We start from the raw sequence: 20,235 nt of genomic DNA, 5'->3' as shown, positions 1-20,235 counted from the left end.
GGCAATTCTCAGCTTCTTTAGCATCTTGGCTGAAGGCATATATATGTACAACACAAATGTCAGAAGCTAATGTAAAACACTCCACCAAGACAAGAGTTGTAAAAGATGACTGGTTACAAAGGCAACAAAGCACACAACAAAAGGTATTCTTTAGCAAAAAAAAGCAGCATTTATTAGAATACATGCCAACATAAAAGTAACATCTGCCCTTTAAACAATGTTTCTGAATTGTATTTACACAGTTTTTTCTCCCACTTTAAAACCGGAAATTGTAGGGAGGTTTGTTCGTTTTGGGGGATGGGTTCGTTGTTTGTTTGGTTTTATAGTCTGCATACGTTGCTAAAAATAAATATTATAACATATAACAGAAGAACAGATGCATACAAGGAGAAAAAGGGATCTCTGGCTTAAAATGAAGCCATTCCACATTAGAGAGCGCATGAACTTTGAACATTAAGATACGTACCATTTGAAACAAGAAAGCAAATCGCTGTTAAAAAAGAACAGATGAGCTAAAACTGAGCAATGCAAGCCTCTTCTCTTTTTCATAGCGTCACACAGAAGCGACACAGAAGACCCCAGTGATCACTAGGGAACCTGCCACAGTCCAGTTTTTCCAACCCAACTAAGTCCATACTTTGTGGTCTAACACATCCCCCTTCTGCTGCTGCAGGCCGCAAGTACAGGCGGTCAAACCTCGTCTTGAACTTGTACGCAGCATTCAGGTTGGAGTTGGATATGGTGTCCCAAGTGTAACGGCAGTGCTCAGGTTTACCCAAAAGCTCCCAGACATCCACAATGTTGGCAGGCAACTTACCTAGTCTAGCAACCTGAAAGGAGAAGAGAAGGGGACAGAGGGGAAATACGTAAGATACTGAATTGACAGATTTTGCCAGCAAAACCAGAACCCAGGTTTGTGCAACATAGGATTGCTAAAAACAAACACAGAATCAACCAGGTTGGAAGAGACCTCCAAGATCATCCAGGTCAACCTAGCACCCAGCCCTAACCAATCAACTAGACCATGGCACTAAGTGTCTCATCCAGTCTTTTCTTGAAGACCCCCAGGGACGGTGCCTCCACCACCTCCCTGGGCAGCCCATTCCAATGCCAATCACTCTCTCTGTGAAGAACTTCCTCCTAATATCCAGCCTATACCTACCCCGGCACAACTTGAGACTGTGTCCCCTTGTTCTGTTGCTGGTTGCCTGGGAGAAGAGGCCAACCCCCACCTGGCTACAATGTCCCTTCAGGTAGTTGTAGACAGTAATAAGATCACCCCTGAGCCTCCTCTTCTCCAGGCTAAACAGGCCCAGCTCCCTCAACCTCTCCTCATAGGATTTGTGCTCCAGGCCCCTCACCAGCTTTGTTGCCCTTCTCTGGACATGTTCCAGCACCTCAACATCTTTCTTGAATTGAGGGGCCCAGAACTGGACACAGTACTCAAGGTGTGGCCTGACCAGTGCTGAGTACAGGGGAATTTGTGGTATTCCTGTAGGGTAATCTAAGGCATGACTGCTTCTAGCGGTACTTCCTAAACTCAAAACATGTTACAAAAGAAACACTCAGCTCTGAAATTCTCCGCTTCGGCAGACAACACAGTGCTGTCTGGAACAACAGCATTCCAGCTCGCTGCTACAGAATTTCACAACTGGGAAAGATGAAACACTGGCAATTTAATAGCAATGCAAACGTTTCACTTTCAGTATCAGCAGCCAAAAAGCAATTCTCACTTTGAATATTTTGATGATGGGAGATTAATTTTAAACTCACGAGATCCATCTTTTCAGAGCACCCTCTGCTTTCACTCTTCTACAAGCATTAACTTGGAGAAGCAGAGTTGAGTAAGTGAAGACCTGGTTCTCAAAGCGAGAAGGCACTTCTCATGTTGAAAACTTTATCATTAGTCCCTGCATCTTCTCACATGTAAGTATTCCAAATAAAGCATTTTGTTGTTGAGACAGGGGTAGAGCTCTTTACATACACCACCTGAGCTGGAACAATGCCTCAGCAGAGCAGTAGCACCCCTTCCCCTTTTTAAGAGCAGATACAACCCATCTCTCTTCTACCTAAGCAGCTCGTTGCTCAAAAGAACAGAAAGGCCTCAGGAAACTCTGCCAGAATACCTTCTCAAAATAATGCTTATTTCTACTTACCTCACTGTCTCTGAGGTTTGTATCCCCTCCAAAGATAACAGTGGTGGACTCAGGCTCCTCCTGCATTCTCTTTAACACTATTTGCAGTTGCTTCACACGCTCCCTGGAGTGCGTTTTAGTGCTCTCCAGGTGAGAGGTCATAAGGCAAAGTTCGATACCACATATGCTCACCTGTGCATGAATCAAACAGGTAATGTTACTATGCATACCACGATAACACGTTCCAAGTCAAAGTCCATTCACACAGTAAATGACAGAGCTCTGGTTAATGCTAGTTTTACATTGCAAAGGGGCTTAGAGGAGGGCAACAGACTTTCAGTTTTGTTTTGTAACTCAGAAGTTATGAGACTAGAGAACAAAGTACAGAACAAAGTACTGACACCAAGCTAGGAGCAGGTGTTGATCTGTTGGAAGGTAGGAGAGCCTTGCAGAGGGTCCTAGACAGGCTGGATGGGTGGGCAGAGGCCAATGGGATGAGATTTAACAAGGCCAAGTGAAGGGTTCTGCACTTTGGCCACAACAACCCCAAGCAGCTCTACAGGCTGGGGACTGAGTGGCTGAAAAGTAGCCATGAGGAAACGGACCTGAGGGTACTGATAGATAGTAGGCTGAAGATGAGCCAGCAGTGTGCCCAGGTGGCCAAGAGAGCCAATGGCATCCTGGCCTGCATCAGGAACAGTGTGGCCAGTAGGACAAGGGAGGTTATTCTTTCCCTGTACTCAGCACTGGTCAGGCCACACCTTGAGTATCGTGTCCAGTTCTGGGCCCCTCAGTTCAAGAGAGATGTTGAGGTGCTGGAACGTGTCCAGAGAAGGGCAACAAAGCTGGTGAAGGGCCTGGAACACAAACCCTATGAGGAGAGGCTGAGGGAGCTGGGGGTGTGCAGCCTGGAGAAGAGGAGACTCAGGGGGGACCTCAGTGTTGTCTACAACTACCTGAAGGGACATTGTAGCCAGGTGGGGGGTGGCCTCTTCTCCCAGGCAACCAGCAACAGAACAAGGGGACACAGTCTCAAGTTGTGCTGAGGGAAGCATAGGCTGGATGTTAGGAGGAGATTGTTGCCAGAGAGAGTGATTGGCATTGGAATGGGCTGCCCAGGGAGGTGGTCTAGTTGACTGGATAGAGCTGGGTGCTAGGTTGGCCTGGATGATCTTGGAGGTCTCTTCCAACCTGGTTGATTCTATGATTCACTAACAAACCAATCTTGCATGGAAGTCACTATCAAATGCAGCTGGGTTTGCATGTTTGCAGAAGTTGGTTTTTGGCTGTTTGAGACTGTCACAGAGTAAAGCCAGTTCTGCCTTTCCCCGCATTTTGCTTTGAAAGCAGAAATACAGCTGCTTACTACAGACCCACTCACTCACGTGCACAACTAAAAGGTTCCTCATCATGGAGGTTGTTGGAAAAGGGATTATCTCGTGTTTCAGCAGCTTCACTCTTGATTTCTTCAACAGTATGGCAGTGAAATAGCCATCTAGGTTACCTAAAGAGGAACAGGGAAACACATGGTCAAGAGTATTTTCTGCAGGGCCATAAGGAAATTAAGGTTCTGAAAGAGATTTTTTGACTATGACCTAGCAGAATCACAGTCGTTTGTAGAAGGCACAAAATCAGCAGTTCAAAGTGCCAAAATGGCAGTGTGAATGTTTCATAGTTTTAAAAAGCAAATATTTAAGACATTTCTTCTCTCTGGAACTTTTTGGACTACCCCTGCTACCAGTCTTTCAAAAAGCAGAGAAAATGCTCATAAAACCACCAGGAAAGAAAGATTTTCACATCGGTAATCTGCATCAAGCTCTCTCCTGGCAGCAAAACATGGCACATAATTTCAGGGCTTCCTTCTTCACTCTACTCTTTCCATTCAGAGATTTCTAGACAGGCAGACAGAACAGAACCAAACTCACTTTTTCCAGTTTCTGTCCTTGGAAAATGAGGGTTATGTTTTACCTGGAATGACAGTGTAGTTGCCTAGTCTCTTATGTAGAAGACCAAGATGCGGTGGTACAACCTCTTGTAAAAACACAACATCTGGGTTGTATCTGAAATCAGCAAGAGAAGATTTCCCATTAACTACTGAAAGGTAGCACTGTTAGACTCCAGGGCCAAATGGAACAGCTCAGGGGATTTCAAGTGCACCTTATCCTCCTCTTCCTACATAGAGTAAGGATACAGTTTTAGAACAAAGAAAAAGCTCTCTCCTTCGTGTTCAGCAGCAAAGAACAACAGTGCTGTTGTTAAAAGGGAAGAGACAATGGACGTGGTAATAAAAGGCATTACCTCCTTGCACTGCTAAAGCTGGGTACATGGCAATAGAGAAATGAAGCTATACTTACAATGTCACGTAAGTACAGACTCCTCTAGCTCGGTCTATCAGATTTCCTACATCCAGCCCATCAATGTTCCAGGTTAGCAGTGAGAAGCTGCTGTCATCTTCTTGTTGCTTCAGATCTGCACTGCTGGCACCATCACTGCTAGTAGTTGCATTGTCTGTGAGGTCAATACTGAAGAGAGAGTTCACTTGTTGGTCAACATGCATAATGATAACCTCCTTACAATTACCTTCTTTATCTTCTGAAGGAAAGTTCTAGATTCATCTCAACTTACAGGTGACCAGCTAAAACATTCCCACTAAACAGGTTAACATGTATTGAGCTCACTGTAGTTTGAAAGTGCAGTAACTAAAACATGCACACTCCATACAGAGTCATACAGAGCCTTAGCACATAGCTCTAGTAAGTGGCTTTTCCTGCTCTTCATAGGCACAAGAAAACATCTACCATTCTGAGTTCACTTAAATCAGGCAACAAACAACAGAAGCCAAAGCATCAGAATTATCTACCTTTCCCCGTGCTAGAGGCAGGCTCTGTATGCTAGGTGAGTTTTTAAACACTCTCCAGTGTGTTACAAACCTAGGACTATGGTCAGGACTTGCTGCTTTCTGTCTCTATCTGTAGCGCAGCTCACCTTCCCCCAGGTGCTGAAACCACTCTGGAGGCAAGTGTGCAAACTCACTCTGGGACAAACTCAGAGTCTTTTGGGAATGCTCACCCCAAATCCAACCTCAAAACGCAGGCCATGTCTAACCTGTTCCTCTAACAAAAAGTTAAACAACACTCTTAAGTCTGATTGCCCTGTCTGGGTACCGTGCTACTGAAGAGAAGCAGACACTTCCTGCTGACAGGAGGTTGTACTGGTTTAGCCTGGCATAGAGCTAATATTGTCCACATTAGCTCACATGGTGTTGTATTTTGGCCTTGTGACCAAAACGGTGCTCATGCCACTGCAGTGCTCACTGCATCAAGACCTTCTCTGCTTCTCTGGTTGCACTTCCAGTGAAAGGACTGCAGGTGGGAAGGAGGCTGGGAGAGGACAGAGCAGCAACAGACCTCTTCCAAACTCAGTAAAGAGATGTTCCATACCATGACAACATAAATCTGGAATAAGTAAGAGGGGGGCAGGCACATGCTTGCATTGATGGCATTTATCTTCCCAAGCCACCACTGCACAGTGCTGAAGTCCTGCTTTCCTACAGATGACTGAACGCCTGCCTGCCAACGGGAAGGGGTGAAACAGTTCCCTGCTTTGCTTGTGCATGCAGACTTCACTTTGCCTATCAAACTGTGTGTATCTCTGCACATGGGTTTGCTCAGCTTCACCCTTCCAAGTCTCTCCCCAGTCCCACTGGGAGGGGAGCATACAAGCAGCTGTGTGGGGTTGAGCTGCCACCAGGGTTAAACCACAACATCGACTCAGTGTAAATTACTTGACTAAAGGGAAAGTCTGAAACACAACACATCAGATAGTACAGCTAGGACTAGACACAGTACATTTGGGCAAAGTTGAGATACCAGAGTTTTGTTTCTCTACGCAGCACTTTTCTGTACCCAGGAAAATAAGGCCTGGGAACAAAACAAATCTATTCCCTGGAATTTAGTGGTGGATTTGTACTTCCTGCTGCACAAACAATTTAAGATTCGGCTACTACGCAGTGCCTTCTAATATGAACAGAGAAAGTAAAGCTGACAAAGAAGGAGAAGACAAGTGACAGTTAAGTAGGTAAATCATGTAGTATATGTTGCCAGCATTTCCAGGATAATGACTCCTCCTTTTTATATCTATGCTGACGTCTAAAGGCCCTCTGCGGTCACCTGTGCAAGACACAGATTCAGTTCCTACTTCCACAAGGACATTTAACAAGGGGTACACAGACCTGCCAATCCTATTTATAGAAACATTAGCATGAGTACGTCTAATATATGACACACATGCCCAGTTAAACACATGTGTGTGCACAGGGAAATCTGGCTATGCATTGCTGCAGAAGACAATGGAAATAAAATTATCCTGTCCCATCTGCACAAGCCTCACTGCCTACTGATAGCCCTCTCAAGAAGATCTCACTGTTCCCCTCGAAGGGAGCAGCCTTGCCACACAACAACTAGCATGGAAACAGCAGTGTGAGGAAGAGCTGCGCCTGCCTCACCAGAGCTGCGAGGGCAGGCGGAGCTGCAGAGGAGCGCTGCTCCCCGGCGCGAAGCTTCGACCCGGGACATGGTTCCACCCAAGTGCCCCCACTCTGCCTTCTCCTGCCCTAACGATGCCTCTCGCTCCGGGCATCACCTACCAGATCGCAGGCACTTTGGGGGCCTGCGGCACTTCGCCTGCTGTCTCCACCTTCGCAACCTCTTTCACCGTTGGCGGCTCGAAATAGGAGTCCAGCGCTCTCTGAAACACAAGAGGCGGATGGCAGATGGTGGAGAAGGGATCGCAACCGCTGGACAGCCCCGGCCCCGGGCGTACCTGCAAGTGCCAGTCGTTTCCGGCCAGGAAGCTTTGGGCAACCTCCGTATCGCTACACGTGATGGCAACGAACTCGCAACACAGCACCTTCCTCCGCTTTGCCAGGTGTAACGACTCCTCCTCCTCCTGCTGCTGCTGTTCCTCCACCGGCAGCGGCTCCCCAGGCTTCGGGCACTGAGACACCCCGACCCCATCCTCCTGCCGCCGCTCGGCCGCCTCCATGGGTGCCGCGGCGGAAGCCGGGGCCAGCCCCGCCTGCCGGTGTTGCAGTTCCGGAGCGCGGCCGCGCCGTTGTCGGGACGGGCAGCATGGGGTTCACGTTGGAAAGCCTGAGGGAGGCCATGAAGTACATGGTAGAGTCGCAGGGCTTCGACCGAGTGCTCCGCAAGGTACGGGTCGCAGAAAGGACAGTCGAGGGGGGCGTCCTGTCCGCCTAGGGAAAGGGCAGTTGGCCCGCGGAGGAGCTGCTCCTATGAAAGCCGGTTTGTACCCTCCCACAACTAAAAGCTGAACCAGAACTCGGACGAGGTCGGGCGACGCTGTGCCTCTCTGCTGGGGCTGACCGCCTGGCAGGGTCGGGCCACGCCGGCAGAGGTGCGTGAGGCCGAGGCCTGTGAGGGGTTTATTGAACGCCAGCGACGGGGTCATGGCTGTGGGTAGTGCAGGAGCCTGGTGGTGCTCGTCCTGATCTTGTTTTCCCTGGATTCTTGCTCTCGGAACTAGAGCGTGTACCGTGATGGTAGCACACAGTAGAAAACACTCCTGACAGAATCGAAGAAGGGTAGGTGCTAAAGTGACCTCTGGAGGTCGTCTGGGCCAGCCTGCTCGCTAAACGATGGGCGCGCAGAGCAGGCTGCATGGGAACCTGTACAGGTGCATTTTTAACGCCTCCAGAGAAGGAGACCACAGCCTCTCTGGACAGGCTGTTCCGGTGTGTCTACTCTCTGGAAGTGTCCTTCATGTTCAGGTGGAACTTGGGTGTTTTCTAATGTGTTCTACTTTGTAGCCGTTGCGCCTTGTCCTGTCTCTAGGCTCCCCTGAAAAGAGTCTGGTCCCACTCTCTTGACACACCTATTGATAAGCACTGGTAAAGTCTCCCCTCCAGCCTTCTCCAGGCTTAAAGAGCCCCAGGTCTTTCAGCCTGTACTCGGAAGAGAGACACACCAGTCCTCCCATCATCTTTGTAGCTCTCTGCTGGATTCTCTCCAGTAGTTCCTTGACTTTCTTGTACTGCAGAGACCAGAACCAATCGCTTTCTCTGGAGACTTTCAAAGCCTGTCTGGATGTGTTCCTCTGTGATCCGTTTAGATGGTATTGTCCTGCTCTGGCAGGAGGGTTGGACTCGATGATCTCCTTGGGTCCCTTCCAACTCCTAGCATCCTGTGATCATGTGAACTGGACTTGAGACGTGGCCTCACTAGGGCAAAGTAGAGAGGGAGTAGAACCTCACTCAACCTGCTGGCTGAGAGTTAATAATTTCCTTATTAAATACTAGTGCTGCCTTCTATTACCTTCCCGAAGATGGAGGTTGTGCTGAATTAATCTTCCACAATTTATTTAGTAACCAGTAGTCTTCCTTTCATAGTACCTATGGCTAGGCTAAGTTTCAGCACTGTGAAATGATGAAATAAATTATTCATCTTCTCTATCTAAAAGTTAATAAAAAGCTCATTATAGCATCTTACTCCTCACCTTGAAATTAGACCGAAAGCTCAAGTACTTCAGTGCTCTCAGCTTCTGCACAAGGCCCAGTATAAAGAAATGGTTTGGACTGATACAGTTCTAATGTAATGCTATGTTGTGATCAAAAAAGTTGAAATTATATTGCTGTGTTGTCTTAAATTTTGTGGCTTGCAGTAGTTTGGCTGCTGTGTAGAGTGGTGCTGTGAAGTGGCAAATCTCCATGTAATTTCTGCTACAGTAATTAAATTCCATTAAATTCTGTTAGAGTAATTAAGTTATCCATACTGTGACATGGAATGCTGCAGTAAATCCAAGAAATGCAGCCATGTCAAAATGTATGTGTTTTGTATTGTAGAGGAACAAATGTGATGTTGGAATCTTTCACTGATAGCTTCATGATCCAGTGCATTTAATAGAAAGTAGCTATTTCAAAGCAGCTCGCTCTGTCTTGTTTCCCCCAAGACATTTTGGTCTTGTATATAACACGTTTTTATGTAGAGTCTAATAAGTTCTTAGTTACCTATTCATTATGACAATTACACTCCTACTAAGTGGAGCACAAATGCAGTTATTTGAGCTCATAAAGGTAACTGGCTGGAAGAGAGCCTTGGGAGAGAGGCTTCCTGCCTTTGCTCTGGAATGCTTTTAGACTTTTCCTGCAGTCTTTCACCTGAAGGGGCAATTTGGAGAGGCAGGTGTTGATCTCTTCTCACAGGTAACTGAAGACAGAACAAGGGAGAATGGCCTCAAGCTAAGGCTGGGTAGGTTTAGAGTGGACATTAGGAATAAGTTTTTCACTATCAGAGTGGTCAGGCACTGCAATGCGCTGCTCAGGGAGGTGGTTGAGTCACTGTGATGGTTTGGCTGTTACCTGCCTCTCCATGCTTTGGAAATCACCCAGACTAGACTCAGCCGGCTCTGGAAATTGAATGAAGCTTTATATTTACAGTTTAGCACAATATACAAGCAGATATTTACAGTATATACAGTTATAGACAGAAATATACAAGGTAAAAGGTAATACAGAAACACAACAGCCCTCCTAGAAACCTAAGTCCCCAGGAGGGGCTCCTAACCACCCTTCCACCTTCTCCCACCCCTTTACCTTACCCCAGATGTTGCCTTGTGCTCAAGGAAGATTGGAGGGTCAGCCAGGGGGGTTAGGAAGCAGGTGGATTAATCAGAGAGACAGCAGGTTAGGTTAGAGAGAGAAACGCAGCGCACAGCCCGGACAGAGAGCATCTACCTTGTGTGTGGATTCTTGTTCTTATACATCTCAGCAAGCCTATGAGTGGACATCACCATTGTTTCACTTTCACAGCCTGTAATCTAGTTCTTGTCACCAAAACATTCTAGCTAGCTTCAAACTAGCACAGTAACCAACCCTGGATGTGTTTAAGGGTCATTTGGATGTGGTGCTTAGGGGTATGGTTTAAGGTGAAGCTTGTAACGTTGGGTTATAGGTTGGACTTGGTGATCCTTAGGGTCTTTTCCAACCTGGATGTTTGTGTGATTCTGTGTAATTCTAGAATTACGATGCTACAAACATCATCATAGCAACAGTAAAAGTACAATTTTATTTTAAATTGAAGTATATGCTGGTTTTAATCAGAGATACCTAAAGCCTTTCTTGACGAACCTAAATATGACTCAAGATTTTTCCTGTTCTGGAGAAAACAGACTTCAGTCTCAAGCTTTCCAGCTTCAGCATCAAACTTGGCTTCTGGGTTAGTTCCAATGTGATATCTATGTAGGGCTTCAAGCCCTCTGTGTATTTTAAAGCCCTTTCTCCAGAGAAGTAGTGCATGGCAGTAGTGGCTGGAAGCCAAAGCAGCATACTGCTTATGGAGAAAGATGCGTGGGAGGACAGGCACAGAAGTGCTGGAGAGGTACAAACCAGTAGCTCTGGCAATACGAGTCCTGGAAGCATTCACATGCTGAACTATTTTTGTCAAGGACAGCAGACAGCTAGTGCCAGATCAGAGTAAGGACAAATGAAACCAGATGCTTTCCTTGCCTTGCTGATGGATTGGAGCTCTCCCCAATGGGAGTGGAAGCCATCTGCTCCCAGTGTCAAGCATCAGATAAGTCCTTATTAAAAATTCTCTCTGAAACTTAGGCCTCCAGTCAGTGCAGTGCAGCATGCCTGGTTTAAGACTTAGGACTCTCATTGATCAAGGGGTTGTTTCTGTGTTAGGACACTGCCTCAGGGATTTCCTGCTGGAGAGCAGCCCTGTGAAGAGGGACCTGGGAGTCTGGTGGATAACGATTATTCATGGGACAGCAATGTGCCCTTGTGACCAAGAAGGCCAATGGCATCCTACAGTGTATTAAGAAGAGTGTGTCCAGCAGATGAAGGGAGGTTTTCCTCCCCCTCTGCTTTGCCCTGGTGAGACCTCATCTTGAGTACTGCATTCAGTTTTGGGCTTCCCGGTTTAAGAGAGAGAGGGATCTGCTGGAGAAGGTTCAGCGGAGGGCTACAAGGATGATTAGGGAACTGGAGCACTGCCTTATTAGGAGAGGCTGAGGGACCTGGGGCTTTTTAGTCTGCAGAAGAGAAGACTGAGAGGGCATTTAATGAATGCTTATAAATACCTGAGGGCTGGGGGTCAGAGGGTGGACAGACTCTTCTCGCTCCCTGTTGATAGGACAAGGAGCAATGGATGTGAGCTGTAGCACAGGAGGTCCCACCTCAACACAAGGGGGAGCTTCTTTACTGTAAGGGTCACAGAGCACTGGAATGGGCTCCCCAGAGCAGTTGTGGAGTCTCCTTCTCTGGATACTTGCAAGGCCCATCTGGATGTGTTTCTCTGTGACCTGAGCTAGATTGTGTGGTCCTGCTCTGGCAGAGGGGTTGGACTTGATGATCTCCTTGGGTCTCTTCCAACCCCTGACATCCTGTGATTGGCATTTCCAGTGCTTGTTTCTGTGTACAGAATAAAAATTGAAATACTGATTTTTACTGAGGTTGCTCCAGTATAATGATCAATGAATTACTGTCAGTCTCCCATTTTGTGAGCTCATAAAGACATCTTCACACTTATGGTACACACAGACAGAGGAGTTTTGTATTCCCTCTAATCTGTTTCTTCAGTCGCAGATGAAAGCAAAAGGAAAGCTGCAGAAGCATGTTCTCTACTAAGCAATTCCTGGGAGTATAGCAAGTATTGAAGCTTGTTAAGCTGTCCATTTAAATATTTATCTGCACTAGAAACACATTTTTTTCTAAGGCAGCAATCTCCTATTCAAAATTTATGGACCTACTTAATGTGACAGTTGAATTACTGTGTTTTCCATCCTTTAAATTGTCTCATGAGTCCAATATTCAACAGGATTTATTTTCAATTTGATTGAAGGCAGTGTTGGGTGTTGGTACTATTGTCAGTAAGTTTTTTATTCCTCTTTTGGTTATACAGATGAAACTTCTTTCTGCAAGTCCTGGAAAAGTTGTTTGTGAAATGAAAGTAGAGGAGGAGCATACAAACAGAGGTGGTACATTACATGGAGGTTTGACAGCCACACTTGTGGATGTGGTGTCAACAACAGCGTTGCTGTACACAGAAAGAGCACTGCCAGGGGTCAGTGTGGACATGAACATCACGTAGGTACCATCCACCGTGTTTACCAGAACATACTAACTTTTCTCCTTCTAACATGGTTTATATGGTTTAGTACTCACTTGAAAAAAAAACATGTTTTCTTGTTTTGTTTCATTAAGGGGGGGGGGGTGGGGGGGGGGCTGTATTTGGGCCTATCATCATTTGGTTGCAAAACCCAAGTTGGAATTTTTTAACATTTGTTTCACACATTTCAGAGGTGGTACCCATTCATTCATAGAATGTAAAGGGATGTTCATAGAATCAGCTAGGTTGGAAGAGAGCTCCAAGATCATCCAGTCCAACCTATCACCCAGCCCTATCCAATCAACTAGACCATACTGATGTTGATATGTTAGAAATTTTAGTCTTATGAAATTGCCTCAACTTCTGTCTTTGCTTGTGAAGATATGTTAGAATGTGTCCCCGAAGATCAAAAATCTAGGATAAGCAGCTTTCTATAAACCTTTTTTTTAGTATTACAGAATCACAGAATGTCAGGCACCAGAAGGCACCTTGAAAGCTCATAGTCCAACCCCCCTGCCAGAGCAGGATCACCTGTAGCAGATCACACAGGAATGCATCCGGGGGGGGTGATATCTCCAGAGAGGGAGACTCCACAAACCCCCTGAGCAGCCCGTTCCAGTCTTCTGTCACCCTCACGATGAAAAGAATCCCCCTCATGTTTACATGAAACTTGCTGTGCCTCAACATCCACCCATTGCTCCTTGTCCTGTCCTTGGGCACCATCAAGGAGAGTCTATAAAATGTTAAATCAGGAAAAATACTAAACCAGAAAACAAAGAAACAGTTTAGCTCTGCTCAGAGAGAGGGCAAATTACAGACTGGATCAGAATTTCTCGATTGAATCATAGAATCAACCAGGTTGGAAGAGACCTCCAAGATCATCCAGCCCAACCTAGCACCCAGCCCTAGCCAGTCAACTAGACCATGGCACTAAGTGCCTCATCCAGTCTTTTCTTGAAGACCTCCAGGGATGGTGCCTCCACCACCTCCCTGGGCAGCCCATTCCAATGCCAATCACTCTCTCTGTGAAGAACTTCCTCCTAACATCCAGCCTAGACCTACCCCAGCACAACTTGAGACTGTGTCCCCTTGTTCTGTTGCTGGTTGCCTGGGAGAAGAGGCCACCCCCCCCACCTGGCTACAGTGCCCCTTCAGGTAGTTGTAGACAGTAATAAGATCACCCCTGAGCCTCCTCTTCTCCAGGCTAAACAACCCCAGCTCCCTCAGCCTCTCCTCACAGGGTTTGTGTTCCAGGCCTCTCACCAGCTTTGTTGCCCTTCTCTGGACATGTTCCAGCACCTCAACATCTTTCTTGAATTGAGGGGCCCAGAACTGGACACAGTACTCAAGATGTGGCCTGACCAGTGCTGAGTACAGGGGAAGAATAACCTCCCTTGTCCTACTGGCCACAGGTCCCTTTCCTCCTGGCTGCTCTCCAGCCACTCAGTCCCCAGCCTGTAGCGCTGCTTGGGGTTGTTGTGGCCAAAGTGCAGAACCCTGCACTTGGTCTTGTTAAATCTCATCCCATTGGCCTCTGCCCACCCATCCAGCCTGTCCAGATCCCTCTGCAGGGCTCTCCTACCTTCCAAAAAGGTAGGAGAAAAATATTCCTTTACTCTAGGTCGCATAAAGGTAGTTTTATGCTGAAAATAGTTCTTCCTGTAATGCAAATTTAAAGCACAATGTTCTTAAAAAAATAAAGTGCTGAAGCTTCCTTTGATCATGCAATTACAGCTTGCCAGCTTTGATTCATTAATTTTAATGAAGAGATTATGACTGACTGGAGCTAAAGTAATGCTACTTGGAATAACAGAGCACTAAAAATCTTGGAAAAGTAACCCCTCATCAAACCTGCCTTCAAAAACTTAAGTGTTTAAAGAATGTAGGGGGTGATCTGTATCTTTAATGGTTTCCCTCTTTTACCCCCCAGCACCCTTTTTATTTCTTCAATAGGTGGGGGAGACTGGAACATCTATTAAAGCTTTATGCTACTACTGTAGTGAGGAAATGACTGGAATCAAAACCTGAGATTCCTCTGTGATTGCTTTAATTTCTCCTATAGTAACAGAGCAAGAGGTCAACACCTGAATTGTTTATGCTGTCAAGTATGCCTACTTAATTATATAAGGGCTAAAACCTTATAAAAGTGCTATCTCTGGAGATGATCCAAAATGATTCAGTAGCATAACCTTTAGGAAATGTTATATGAAGCAATATTAATAGCTTTGTTTAGCACAGGCTACTGCTTTCCTTGAGGAAATGAGATTAGGTATCAAATACTGATGTAACACAACTTTTTCCTTTTCGGGAAGGAGCTGTTTAAAAAGCTGGCAGGAAGAAGCTATTTCAGTAATGGAAAGAACACAGAGGAAAAGAGAATTTTAAAATTTGTTCTTTTTTAATCACAAGAGGATCAGCAGCAGCAGCCTCTGAGAATGAAACAAAGACTGAAACCCTGTCCCCATCAGCTAATGGGGCTTGTACTACCTCAGCTTTAGGCATGAGTGACATACTTTTGACATGGTGTCATGTATAAAAATGGCCTGGTTGATGGAATTTATCTCAATAAGATTTATTTACAGCAATTACACAATCTCCTCTCTAACACTGACATTCAAATATTGTTCCCTTACCTCAGACCATGGCTGGATCATGTTCCTCTTGATTCTTCCCAAGCTTTTTGTGGAGAATTTTTCTCCTGTTCCCTGGAGACTATTTTAAAAGCACATCCTCAAGCTCATGTAAATAAAGACAGTTATCTAATTAATGGAAACAGCATTAAACCTGGAAAGTTTAAAGACCTCCCAGATTTCTGTGACTTTTTTCAGACTAGGATATGGGAAGCAGTTAACCTATTTTTAAGTTCCATGCAGAAATGACCTTCTGGAGCCTTTGTAACAAAGGCATTGCATGGCTGAACCAGGCAGACTAGTTTAGAAAGGCTATAGGGAGCCAGAAGTGGCTGGAACAGGACTTGGAGCTGAACTTTTCACTGAGGTCCTTGGTACCTAATTCAGTGATTTCTGTTATTTCTGTTCCAAAGTGTACTTTTCCTCATGGGTTTCTCTCTGTCTGCCATTCTGCCATTTTCTCAGAGCACTTTTACACTGAATTACCACTGCAGTACTTAGAGGAACTAAACACCTTGAAGATGTGGGTATTTGCAAGATTGGATGAGGCACTTAGTGCCATGGTCTAGTTGACTGGATAGGACAGGGGGATAGGTTGGACTGGATAATCTTGGAGGTCTCTTCCAAACTGGTTGATTCTATGATTGAAATGTGTCTTTATTACTTTTACTAATTCTCTTAATAATTTAAAATGTAAAAAATGTATTTGATTTGTGCCCTGTACAGCTTCTAACCTGTTCATTTTGGTCTTCTTTGAAGATACACTTCTGCTGCCAAGATTGGAGAAGAGGTACTGATTACAGCTCAGATTTTGAAGCAAGGAAGAAATCTTGCATTTGCCACAGTGGATTTAACAAATAAGGCGACAGGAAAGTTAATTGCACAAGGGAGACACACAAAATATCTAGGAAATTAATATAAGTAGTATAAAAAATAGTAATTTGAGGCTGTATAGAATGATTTTCTCAATGACACAATAACACATTATCTGCACAAAGTTGTGGTCATCTGCATTATATAAAGTGAGTTTGTCTCACTCCCATAATAAGCAAACAAATTTCTTAATTGCCACAAGCCTAAAATTAGTGCCTATTTGGAAATGAACAGCAGAGTGTGATAGCATGGGGATACATCTGGCAGTTTTTGGTCAAGATACCAGAAGGAAAGAGCATTTGGACTAGCCATATGGTTTACCAGCATGACAGTGCTTTAAGAGGCCTGTTCTTTTTGCCTATGGTGATGTCTTGTGACAAAGCAACTCCGTCTTCAGGCCCATCACAGTCACTTTCAAACAACACTATACATGCTTACACACTGACCTACGTTCTGTAAGGTGGTAGTGATACAGTAAAATTCATCTTGGTGGAAACAAAGACTTGCTGAGGAAGAGCAATTGAACAAATGGAATTTGCAAGGGCAAGGTACTAATGTTCCAACCATGCACAATGGATAAGGAGGTACTTTGATTGCTTGATGAGGAAGCGGACTAGACCTAATCAGACCATCTTTAAAGATCATGGAAGGACAAAAACAAGTTTTGCAATTCTAAAGTGCACAAACTCATTGAGACCCTAGGAGGTAACATGGGCATGCAGGACTGTTCCAGGAAACCTAATGTATATGCATAGGCTTAAGAACTATAAAGCTACTACTTTGTCTTGTTAGGATGCAAGATCTGAGACACAAGCCTCCTTGCACCAAAACTTGTGCAGCTTTGTAATAAAGATTGCCTGCCTTCTAAAACTTAAAACTGGAGTCTTAAAGGGTTTCCTTACATAGCTGTAACAGCATGAAACTGTTTTGAAAGTTGAAAACAGGATAATTGAGTATTGTGTTCAGTTCTGGGCCCCCCAGTTTAAAAGGGACATTGAGATGCTTGAGCGTGTCCAGAGAAGGGCAACAAGGCTGGGGAGAGGCCTTGAGCACAGCCCTACGAGGAGAGGCTGAGGGAGCTGGGATTGTTTAGCCTGGAGAAGAGGAGGCTCAGGGGTGACCTTATTGCTGTCTACAACTACCTGAGGGGTGGTTGTAGCCAGGAGGAGGTTGCTCTCTTCTCTCAGGTGGCCAGCACCAGAACAAGAGGACACAGCTTCAGGCTTCGCCAGGGGAGATTTAGGCTGGAGGTGAGGAGAAAGTTCTTCACTGAGAGAGTCATTGGACACTGGAATGGGCTGCCCGGGGAGGTGGTGGAGTTGCCGTCCCTGGGGCAGTTCAAGGCAAGGTTGGACGTGGCACTTGGTGCCATGGTCTAGCCTTGAGCTCTGTGGTAAAGGGTTGGACTTGATGATCTGTGAGGTCTTTTCCAACCCTGATGATACTGTGATACTGTAATTCAGAATGTAATTTACTGACACTGACAAATTCACAAGTAGTCAATAAAGCTTCCTGAGATTATTTAGTAGTTTTGTAATCCCTCTGCACTAAAAACTTGGAGTGGTTGAGAAAGGATGTGATAGAACATTTCTACACCAATCCCCCTGAGATTTCACAATCTCCTTATTCATTCCTGAATATGACAGTGTAGTTACATCATTAGGGCTTTCCCTTTCTATCTACCTGAAGTTCTGGCTCTGTTTAAATGTCATCAGATGAGAGTTAGAGATGGTATCAAAATGAATTTGGTGAGCCTTTTATCAGACAAAGGCTGTAGATTGTCTGATTTAGGTTGAATGTAGGAGAGTGCTGTTCAACAGCTGAAAACTTGTCTCCTCACACACTGTTGGGGGTAGGTTTAACTGCTTTCTTCAGATTGATGACAAAAAGTCCTTGGCCAGGCTATCATGCTGTAATCACAGTGTCATGGAGGCAGGGAATTCATGTGGCTGAGTCAGGGACTATAAAAATAGAATTATTGTGTTTTCCTGAAACTCCCTCCCCCAAACTATATACAAAACTAGTTTAGGTTTATTTACAGGCTCTATTCAATTGGGAAAATCTTTAAAGGGCAAATTTAGAGATGTAGGAAATCAGAAAATGGAAAAGGCTAAACTACAAACACAGCTTTACTCCACTATCAATCAGGCTGAGCAGACAATCTAAGGAATAATAGGCTTTACTCATGGAGATGAGATAGGAAATTGGAGATGATCCCTTGCTGCATTCTCTGTGGCTTGTCTGCATTCTGACGCTGCAAGCAATATACCCAATAATGGATCCAAATGGCAGAAGTCCAAGGTGGGTGGAAAAGCTGCCAAACTCACAAGTGTCTCAAGGCACGACTTCCACAAGACAAGCGATTCATGGAAGCGACACTGCCTCAGAAGCAGCAGGAGAAAGCCAAATTGCTGGGGTCTTCCCAGCCCAGCAGCCAGGAATCGGCTGTGATACGGTCCGAGGGTAGCCAAGTCCAGGTGCTGCCAGCAGCTCTCTCAAATGGACCCCAGGACTTGCCAAGTTCACAAGTCTGCACAGAATGGTGATAAGTGTGTGTGGGGGGAACTGTCCAAAAGCAGGGGCAATGCAAAAGCTGAGAGCCATGCAAAAAGGTAGGAGCTATCCGAAAGCAGGGATGGTCCAAAACAGGAACTCTGTCATGGAAGGAATCTGTCAGGAGCTCTGTCAAGGTGGGAACTCTTTGAAGGCAGGAATCTCATGTCTTTTCCCCTTGCTTCAATTATGCTTTTCTAGATAAAGTCTCCATTTGCCATTTTATGCTGGGTACAAAGAATCCAGCCAACCACCAGTCCAATTCCAGGGCAGGCTTTCACACAGGTCAGTACGTGTGTGGAAAAGGTGCCTTTTGCCGCCGATCCCCCATCAAGCCTGCAGGGTGGGGAAAGCAGTTTTCGTAACACCTCCTCCCCATTCAAATCTCCAGGGTCAGTGGGAGAAGGAAGGAATTTGGAGTGCTCCACAACACACAGAATCACACAATGTTAGAGGATCATCGAGTCCAACCCCCTCCACTACAAGCAGGATCTCCTAGGGTAGTCCACACAGGAATGCATTCAGGAGGGTTTTGAAAGTCTCCAGAGGAGAACACTCCACAACCTGTCTGGGCAGCCTGTTTCAGTGTTTTGCCACCCTCACTGTAAAGAAATTTTTCCTCATGCTGAAGTGAAACCTTCTGTGTTCCAGTTTGTAGCTGTTGCTCCTTGTCTTATTGCCACTGACCACCCAAAAGAGATTGGCCCCATCCACTTGACACCCACCCCTCAGATATTTATAGACATGGATGAGATTTCCTCTCAGTCTTCTCCAGACTAAACAGTCCCAGGTTTCTCAGTCTCTCTCCATAGGGGAGATGCTCAAGTCCCCCAGTCATCCTTGTGGCTCTTTGCTGGACTCCCTCCAGCAGATCCCTGTCTCTTGAACTGAGGAGCCTAAAACCGGACACAGTATTCCAGATGTGGTCTGCTAGGGTAGAGAGAATAAAAAGATCACCAGTGATTCTACATCTGCAGTGCAAGTTTGCATGAACAAGGGCCCTCATTTTTTTTCTCTAGTGAAAGATCTGAAAAAGTAAATCTACACTATCAAAGGGCATGCATAATTCTTTTTGGTATGGAAATTGAGCTGTCTTCAGTGATTTGAATTCCATGATTTTAAACTGCACCATTGAAGCTCTTTTTGTGCATTCCTAAACCTAAAGAAGTTCCTGTTAGTGGTGTGTTCATACAGACTGATTTTCAATATGAAGCTGATCAAGTGCACCCATGTATCAGCACTCTTGCCAATATTACCTCCAAACAAGCAACACAGCTGATACCTTACCCTTCAGTAGAAGCTCTCTTCAAAAAAGATACCTACAGCAGACCCAGGCTATCAGTGTGCATTGTGACTGCAAGTATAGAACAGTTGTTCATGGTATACACATCCTCAACAGCTTTTTTCTCTGAGCCTGTCTCAGAAGCATGCATGACTTACATGCCTGTGCTACTTGAACTTTATAAGTAGTAGTATCCTCTCTTCAGTAGTACATACATCATTTTGCCTCCAGTACATGTGCTCGTGCTTGGAATCATCCCTGAATCCCATTTACAGAAACACAATCCTGTGCTAAAGAAGTTCTGTGAAGATACTTATTACAGGAGCAACCTTCTTTAGTTCAAGTCTCTGCTCAACAGAACTATATCCACTCTGTTGTTTCTCACTTTATAGCTTCCTTGGCCTGCAGCTCTACCATGAATCTTCAGCATCTTCAGCTCCTCTACAGGATAAGCAGACAGTGTATCCATCACAGCATGTGGACACAGCTAGTGGGTTGAGCAATTGCTGTTGTGGTTGTCTTCCTATTAACATGTTTCAGCATCTCCAAAGAGTTTTTCCTCATTCTTTAGTTTACCATTTTTCTTCCATAGGTTACCCATGTAGTACAGTGCATGGGAATAGAAGTGAGGATTA

General features: G+C 45.3%; 2 protein-coding genes across 4 annotated transcripts; one reads left to right on the top strand and one right to left on the bottom strand.

The window, feature by feature from the left end:
• Nucleotides 1-146: 146 nt before the first annotated feature.
• Nucleotides 147-7,225, bottom strand: LOC135178834 (tyrosyl-DNA phosphodiesterase 2-like). Its single transcript, XM_064150112.1, has 7 exons — nt 6,957-7,225; nt 6,781-6,881; nt 4,490-4,657; nt 4,104-4,195; nt 3,521-3,639; nt 2,157-2,327; nt 147-830 (listed from the first exon to the last, which is right to left on the bottom strand). The coding sequence occupies exons 1-7, from the start codon at nt 7,176-7,178 to the stop codon at nt 546-548; spliced, it is 1,158 nt and encodes a 385-aa protein (XP_064006182.1). The 5' UTR covers nt 7,179-7,225; the 3' UTR covers nt 147-545.
• ACOT13 (acyl-CoA thioesterase 13) lies at nt 7,218-16,642 on the top strand. Of its 3 annotated transcripts, none has more exons than XM_064150113.1 (3): nt 7,218-7,345; nt 12,056-12,240; nt 15,652-16,642. In XM_064150113.1, exons 1-3 carry the CDS (start codon nt 7,265-7,267, stop codon nt 15,806-15,808), a joined length of 423 nt encoding a protein of 140 aa, XP_064006183.1. In that variant the 5' UTR covers nt 7,218-7,264; the 3' UTR covers nt 15,809-16,642. The 3 variants fall into 3 exon arrangements, with proteins under 3 accessions (XP_064006183.1, XP_064006185.1, XP_064006184.1); XM_064150115.1 differs by lacking the exon at nt 7,218-7,345 and adding an exon at nt 7,364-7,438; XM_064150114.1 differs by lacking the exon at nt 7,218-7,345 and adding an exon at nt 7,446-7,550.
• The last annotated feature ends 3,593 nt before the right edge of the window (nt 16,643-20,235 follow it).

This window comes from Pogoniulus pusillus, chromosome 10 (assembly GCF_015220805.1).
Source record: "Pogoniulus pusillus isolate bPogPus1 chromosome 10, bPogPus1.pri, whole genome shotgun sequence".
NCBI lineage: Eukaryota > Metazoa > Chordata > Aves > Piciformes > Lybiidae > Pogoniulus > Pogoniulus pusillus.
Note: the sequence above shows the minus strand (reverse complement) of the source record. Positions and strands in the feature narration are given on the sequence as shown.